At 31.0% G+C, this 8,302-nt stretch overlaps 1 protein-coding gene and 1 long non-coding RNA gene across 2 annotated transcripts; one reads left to right on the forward strand and one right to left on the reverse strand.

The window, feature by feature from the left end:
• The first annotated feature begins 3,097 nt into the window (after positions 1-3,097).
• LOC145310149 (uncharacterized) lies at positions 3,098-3,776 on the forward strand. Its single transcript, XR_013876547.1, has 3 exons — positions 3,098-3,136; positions 3,261-3,351; positions 3,545-3,776. It is a non-coding gene; the product is annotated as an uncharacterized LOC145310149 (long non-coding RNA).
• Positions 3,777-5,129: 1,353 nt separating this feature from the next.
• On the reverse strand, positions 5,130-7,269 carry LOC145310091 (uncharacterized). The gene is made up of 3 exons (XM_080150383.1): positions 6,736-7,269; positions 5,811-6,004; positions 5,130-5,298 (listed from the first exon to the last, which is right to left on the reverse strand). The coding sequence occupies exons 1-3, from the start codon at positions 7,105-7,107 to the stop codon at positions 5,175-5,177; spliced, it is 690 nt and encodes a 229-aa protein (XP_080006509.1). The 5' UTR covers positions 7,108-7,269; the 3' UTR covers positions 5,130-5,174.
• Between the last annotated feature and the right edge of the window lie 1,033 nt (positions 7,270-8,302).

Raw genomic sequence — 8,302 nt, forward strand, 5'->3', positions numbered from 1 at the left:
ATAAATAACAAGTTATCTTTACAAACAGCTGAGATAGTACCATAGCAACTTTAAAATTAAAATATTTTCTTTGATGTTTGGTACAGAAAATATCTATTAGGATTAACTAACAAGTTATCTTCACAAACAACTGAGATAGTACCATAGCAACTCTAAAATTTAAATATTTTCTTAAAGTGTTAGTGTTAGGTACAATAAATAACTAATAACTAACAATTTATCTTTACAAATAGCTAAGATAGTAGAAATCGTGTAAAAAAATTATTTTTTCCTTTAACTCGATAATAGCTGTAGACGAAATATTATTTTCCCTTTCCTAGATTCTTTTCTAAACTCAAATTTGCCTTTCCTAGATTCTTTTCTAAACTCAAATTTGCCTTTCCTAGATTCTTTTCTAAACTCAAATTTGCCTTTCCTAGATTCTTTTCTAAACTCAAATTTAACATTCTTTTTTTATCCTGTTTTAATGATCAATTTTGGCTACTGGCCTACCAAGCCAAAAGTAGAGAGGTTTTGCTATAAAAATACACTCTCTAGAAAGTAAGAACACCTTTAATTTAGAGGCAACATTCTTTGATGGACCTTACTTGATGAATAAATACCACTGAATGTAGAAAACGTCTGGTATTGGCAGATCATGTTAATTGTCATCAGTATTACAGACGAAGATTTAGATAATTCAATGGAGAAGATGTTCATGGGATTCAAATAAAAAAAAATATCAAACGAATTATACTTGTTTATCAGTTACTTCGTATATCACAACCGTTTATTCCCCCGGGGGCCTTTAAATACTTTATGGGACCCATAAAAAGCTTCATTGTAAAGCAGTGTCCGATTGGTCCAGCGATTAGCGAGATCTTTTGGTACACAAAGACATTCTATTACTTTTATATAAGGATGTTGTTTAATTTAGGTTTTAGAGTTATTTAGACATTATTTTTATTTTGTTTCTTAAATTATTACTAGATGAACGAGCTAAATATTGAAGTAGTATTATTATTCATAATTAAGTTTTTATGTAACCAATCTATGAGAGGAATAATACACCAGAAGAAGCATTGCTTGCCTCCTATTTTTTTGCAAGACAAACAAGACTTTGTTTCTTAATTCATAAAAACAAACTAAAGATGGAGGCAAAAGTTTAGTCTTTGGGTTATGTAGACCTATTTATAATACGATTGCTTTACGTTAAGTCACTAAGAATTGATTAATATGTTTAGAAACTATTACGCCTCTAGTCTTTCAAGATGTTAACCATAATTTGAATTCAAAGAAACACAACAGTAATGAATAGATTAGTTTATTAAATATTTAGAAAATAAGTATAAATTTTAAAATAAATAAATTTGATTTTTTTAGTTATATATTTTTGTATTTGTTTCTATTTTCCAAATCCACCACCACTGCCGAAACCAAATCCAGATCCTCCACCAAATCCACCGCCGCCCCCTCCTCCCCCACCACCTCCACCCCCACCTAACCCGCCACCAAATCCGGCACCAAATCCAAAGCCAGACCCGCCTCCTAAGCCTCCTCCACCACCGCCCCCACCTCCACCGCCTCCAAATCCACCTCCAGGAAAGAAGGGTGCAGCAATGGCAGCTGTAATGTATATGCTCAAAGCCAGCAGGCCTCCAAGGATATTCATTCTAAAATAAAAGATTAATTAAATTATGTTAAATCGCCAAAGATCTAAGCAAATGAATGAGTCAGTCAAGGTGTAATTGAAGTATGGATTTAGAATTTGCTCTTTATAATATATAAACACTGGCTGTTTTCTCTAGAAACTAGTGGAGAGAGGTAGAGGTTAGAAAAATAGCTTAAAAAATCTACAAAACATATATAAAAACTTCCCTTCTAAGAAGAACCTATTTGGACAAGCAATTTCTGAGTTCTTTTACCAAAGACAAAAATTACTATTTTATTTTAAAAGATAAAGAGATCTTTGCTTACCTTTAGAACCTTTAGATATTACTAGTTGAAATACCAAAAGAATACTGATTCAAACAGACATGTAATGTTCAATTTATACCCCAAGCTCAAGGTATGACTCCACCCATTTCAGACAGATTAATGTCAAACTTGTCAAAAAAAAACCTGAATTCATGAGAAATAACACGTATGCAAGTGAAGATTAAGGGGGAAAAGTTGAAAAGGAGATTATGAGGGGATGCAATCTTTTACAGGAGGAGGGGATTTGCCTCACAGGTAATAAGCTTACCGATAATGACTAATAACTATCATGTGTGTAGTAATCAATTTTTAAAAATTTCGAAGTCATTATTTTTTGGGGTTATCAAACTAAATAATTAATTCTAATAAAGTGGAATATTTATTGATTTATTTAAGAATAGTAGTAATTTTTTTACGTCTGTTTATTAAGATCTCGCAAACCACTGAACGGATAATGTTCTACATTTTAGAAAAGATTACCGAAGCTTAAATCTATTTTTTTATATTGTATTTACTTCTCCATCTTGGGATGTTTAGGCTCCCTTTCCTTCTAATTTACAGAGCCCCTAGATGCTTGGGGCAAAGCAAATATAGATTAAAATTTTATCAGGTAATCTATATTATGCGTATATCTGTCCAAAAACTTAAAATTTTGTTTATAAAACACTTTTGTACTTACCAGGAGTTACAAACAGTATTTTTTATGCTGTTTTTAACATGAATTGATGGCAGGCTTAGAAATTATATTTTTAACCACCATAATGTGTATTAAGAAAATAGAAGTAAAATCATCAAACTGAAAAACATTGAGAAAAAAATCTTCCAGTAAATCATCCAAAAAAAGTTAATGCTAATCTTCCTAGTGCTCCGTTAAAAATGGTAAATGTTGACATATTACCGACATATCTCAATTCTAATGTCATTATGCTTAAATACCAATGTATTAAATATTAACAACCATATGAAATTTTAATGTTTTGGTGATAATCAAAACCATTATCTGATTTCTTATCCTTAAACCATGACCAATACAGCGGCGGTCAACCTATGTAGACCAAAGAAAAGGAGAAGGAACCGAAAAGGGAGGATATTTAACTGTTTATAGGGCGGAGTTATTTTAATTTTATTTAAAATTTTATGAGACAGTTTCATATAGTTAACAAAACACTAAACATCTAAGGTAATTAAAGTTCTTTTTTTAACAATTAATTTCTTTCATAATTTAGAATCAATCTCTTATGTCTTAGAATAATTTTTAATTTAGTCATTCGTTTTTATATCTAATTATGTACATATATTTGTAGAATGCTGAAAGCTGTGGTCATATTTGTTGTTGTCTGTGGAGTCTTATCAGATTCAGTACCACTCAAGCCACCAGCGGCTGCTGAACCTTCTGTAAGTTTTTCAGTTAGTTAATAAAATTTTTTTGCGGAAGTTTTCCACAAAGTACCTAGTCGAACCCGCAGGGGTGAGGCACCAAAAAGAAAAACTTAACCTTACCCTATACACTGCACAGTCAACACAAATCAACAAATACATAAATAAAAATTTAATTATTGACTTCCAAAACCCAACTATTAATATTTAGGTAAAAGCGCGTCCTGCAGCCCCTGCAGCCCCTCCCGCCACTGGAAAACCTGTGTTTGCTGGATCATTTGTTGGTCCTGATGGATCTGTTCAACACCTGAAAGGAAATGAAGCCATGCAAGCCTTTGGAAATTTATTTGGTCTTGGAAGATTTTTCTAAAAACGATCATTAAAACTAAAATCAATTATATATTATTTTTGTAAATTTGATAAATAAAACTTTATGGTATTTATTTTTATTCTTGGCATTTTCATTAGCAAATAATCAATATAATCTGGATGACAACATCCATTAAAGCGAATCTCAAGGAATCAGACTAACGAACATTAAATAATATACAGAGTAACGACGCGTTATATATTTAACATTATTTAAAGGTCTGAACAAAAATTCCGCATGAACGGATCACAAGAAAGAGCGGAGCATTTCGCTAGCTATTGTTAATTTTAAGCTTTTAATAATATCGTTATTGGTATAAGCTGGTAACAATTCAAATTGTTCGTTCGTCTATCTGACCGTTTTTAATATCTACTTTAACACAGATGAGTCATTCAACTTAAGTATACAAAGTCTGGGGTCTAAACCCTTTTTTAACGATAATAAAAATTTTAGAAAACCGGTCACGTCGCCTGACTGGCAAAGTTTTGAAGTGTTTTTAGATATAAAACATATCTTTAAAAGAATGAACACAAACAAATCCTTACATTGAAGCTGAAAAAAATAAATTCCATACGCCCCTCGACCATAAAGACAAACTAACCCTTACTATAAAGTAGTTGCGCTACTTACTTATTTAATGGGAGGAGTAGCAACATTATTTTTGTTGATGCCAGGTAATGAGTTTATCACATGTAGGAATCTAGATGGGATTAACCAGGTATAATTATTTATTAGCCAAATAGGATAATTAGAAATATTAACAAAATCATGTATTATTTTGGGAGGATATTCCAAAGAAATTCTCATATCGCATTTGGACCACGACGAATTATTTAAAGAAAAAAAACTTTTTTTGTTAATTATTGTGGGTAAGGTTATATTTGTAGAGGTTATAAGAGCTCAGTATGTATAATACCCCGTTTAACTAGGACACTGTTGAGTGAAAAACATTAATAGGGGCTAAAAATATCTTTCTTTAGTTGTAAATGGAGGATACTCTATAATTTCAAATACAACGCCAACAGGAAAACGTATTTTTCTCTTGTACTACTAATGTAAGTTATCGGACTTTTAAAATGAACAATGAGCAAAGCTACTCATGAATGTTGCCGTTATTATTTTTTTTACAGAATCTATTAAAACTTAAGCATAGCATAAGTAAAAAATATTGAAAATTTAAATATAGGTTTAGAAATAGTTTTAAAATTGTCGGGAATCATATAATGATTTTGCTTCTTTAAAACTTACAAATCTAAAAATTCACTGAAAATTTGAAATGTCATTCGTTTAGGAAATTAAGCGACAGATAGACACATTCTCACTTTAAAATATCTAATGATTTAAAATATGAGGTTTCGTGACTTCTTTCTGTTTAAACATTAGATATAAAAAATATATTCAAACTTTTGTTTAAAAAAATAGTAGGTGATTTTTAAATGTTTATTTTTTTGCTGTTTATAATATTGTCAAATTAAATATTTGTTATTGGTGAATAATATGATCCATATTTGTGATGGACAACAGATTTCTTCTGGCTTGGAGCATATTCCCAAGTTCCAAATTGGTTTACTTTTAACAAGGTTTCACCTCCAATTCTAAACATAAATTTCTATAAAAAAAATCGTAAATAAAGTCAATGATGAAATTTCTCTCTACGACATTATGCCAAATCCATCTTTTTCTATAAGTAAACCAGATTCTACACTTTAAAAGAGAGTTTAAGCTATAATAAAATTTACATATTTCTAATGTTTTAATTAAAAAAGTAGCTTTAATGGTTTAAATTACTTTTTATTAAACTAGCAGCTTCGCCCCTAGCCTCTAGGGGCTTTTCCCAAGAGATGATAAAAAAAGTTAAGGTGAAATAAAAAAAAATAAAAATAAGAAGGACCAAGGAAATCTTCTACAAAAAAAGGACCAAGGATATCTCCTACAAAAAAAAATGTTTTTTTGTTTTTGTTTTTGGGGGAATTGGGGGTGTATTTCCTGAAGAGTAGAATCCGATCGGTTCAGTGGTTACCGAGATCTTAAGCTTCAGACGGACGGACGGACGGACAGACAGACAGACATCAAGCTACTTTGTATTATAGATAGAATAGAAACTTACCCAGATTTGAATTTAAAAGAGACAAGCTTGTAAAGAATAGACAGAAGGAAGGGTAGACCAAGTATTGCTAGGGCCACATACAGGTGGCTGTGTAGCCACTCTACAACTGTATCAATTATTCCACTTCCAGATTCTTCTGTAATTGTAAAACCAGCTGCAGCGTTTTCTTCAGTGTAACCATGGATATGTAGCCCCTAAAATAATAGATTTTTTTATTTGTTCTAAATATAAAATATTTTTTGAGCTAAACATTAAAGATTACATAATATAGATAAAAACTTAGAAGCTCTTTATAGTTCCTATAAAAAAAATGACGTCATACAATACAAATTACTAATGACAGGCCTGTAAACATTTTAATTGACCAATGGTATGCAAGTATGACGTCATTTTTTATAGGCCCTATGGAAAGCTTCAAAAACTTAAACTAGAAAAAAATGCAAAAAACATTTTTTTTTATTTTAAACAAATCAGTGCTTTCACAAAAAGTGCCAGTTGTGAAACTGATCCCCTCCCCCATCCTTTGAAATAAATTGGAAATAGGGGGTGGGGGGAGGGGATGGTTTAAATGCACAACAGGCACTTTATGTAACGACACTAACTTGTTAAAAAATTAAAAACAGATACAATATTTATAGTATAGCTCTTAACTTATTAAGATAAATTAGCAATTGCTTAACTAGCATCCATGGAAGAAAAAAATATTTTTTTTAAAGTTAGATTTGAGCAAAGCTCTTTATAGTGTCTATAAAAAATGACGTCATACAATACAAATGACAAATGAAAGGCCAATACACAGACTAAACTACTTATGGCAGGTCAGTATACATTTTAATTGACAAATGCTAGGCGAGTACGACGTCATCTTTTATAGGCTCCATAAAAAGGTTCGATATGTAAAGAAAGAAAAAAAGAATGATCTTACCTTTGGATAACACCAAAGCTTTGACAAACAGTATTCCAAATTCCACACAAACATGCCAAAAAAGTTACTAAATACCGTTCCAAATATACAAATGAAGTTACTGAACATCCATCCAATTCCATTTGTTGTCCTACAGCATTGGTCTCCGGGTATAATAACTACTTTTGACGTAGCTGTAATTGGTTCACGTCCATGCAATAGGTCTTCGTTAATTGTGAGAGTTTTGATGGCTGATATGTGCGAATCTGAGCATCGTGTCAAGCAAATAAAACAATGGAGGGCAATCACCGCGTACATAGCCTTATTCAGCCATCTCACTTCTTTTGGATGTTGTTTTGCCAAAGAAAGCAAATCACTGTGAACCTGATGCATTTTTTATCAACTAAGCTATTATCACTGTAAATTTGATTTAAAAATTAGAAAATTTTCTCTATAACTGTATGCGGATTTTTTGTGAAAATATAAAAAAAATCACAATTAAAACTCGAAGATTTTTTTTTACAATTATTGCGGATTTTTAAAAAATCTAAATCTAATTTAAAGCTCAGAAAAAGGTTTTAAAAGCAATGAAGATCATGTATTATAGACATATATTTTATCAAGCCTAATTAAATAATATTTATCCATTAAAAAGAATTTTCTATTGTAAAAAATTTGCTTATATTCTGGTTTTTAAAAGCGAAGCTTTTCTATAATTAGGGTCGGTCCGTCCGTACGTCCGTCCGTCCGTACGTCCGTCCGTCCGTACGTCCGTAACGGATAGCTTTTTTCGTTAATTTAGGCATATTAGAATTGTCCTATCAATTTCAAACTTTGCATGGTGATTCCTTTAGTAGTTTGGTATGATTTAGAAAGAGTAGCAACTCTATAATCATTACCAAAATGTCCGTACGTCCATTTTAAACATGTTGATTTTTAAAAATGTTTAACAACTAATTTTAATGGCATCTAATTATCCGATTTATCTAATTTTTTGCATATTGACTCCTGGAACAACAAAGTATACTGTTATAAGCGAAGCAACTCTATAATCAAGTCCTAAACAATGTAAGTATGTCCATAAACATTATCCTGTATCAAGCAGTTTTTCAACAAATTTACTTACAATTTTGCTTCAAATTTTATACATTTATATTCTGATTATTAAGTTATGACACTATACAAGTGTTAATGTCCGTTTGTCCTACCGTTTCAGTGCTTCGCTTTTATGGATGTTGTCATCCTTGTTATATAGTACTTTTGCTCATTCTGCTATGCCTAAAAATACCCTAATCAAGGAAGCAGGACAACGTTTAGGGGTAAAATTGCCCCCACCCCCTCTCTCAGCCTAAAAAAAGAGCGATACACGCTAGACACTTATTATAGAAAAGCTTTTATGTTTTAATACAATGTTGGCCTTATTTGATAATCAAATAACATTCATAATAAAAACAACTATTATAAATGAGTTACAGTAAAACGGTAACATTTTACAGTTAAACAAACACGCTTTTGTGTAATAAACAAGAATAGATTTGTCCAAAAATGCTTACAAAAATGATTTAAAAAGGGATAATAAGAATTATTC

This window comes from Acartia tonsa, chromosome 2, assembly GCF_053477335.1.
Source record: "Acartia tonsa isolate MP-2025a chromosome 2, ASM5347733v1, whole genome shotgun sequence".
Lineage (NCBI taxonomy): Eukaryota > Metazoa > Arthropoda > Copepoda > Calanoida > Acartiidae > Acartia > Acartia tonsa.

Excerpts from the sequence above, each read along its gene's own strand:
- LOC145310091 (XM_080150383.1), bottom strand. The coding sequence starts at position 7,107 with ATGCATCAGGTTCACAGTGATTTGCTTTCTTTGGCAAAACAACATCCA. Across the intron at positions 6,005-6,735 it reads AGCTTTGGTGTTATCCAAAG|GGGCTACATATCCATGGTTA; the intron begins GTAAGATCATTC and ends CTATTATTTTAG. Across the intron at positions 5,299-5,810 it reads TCTTTTAAATTCAAATCTGG|AATTGGAGGTGAAACCTTGT; the intron begins GTAAGTTTCTAT and ends ATTTATGTTTAG.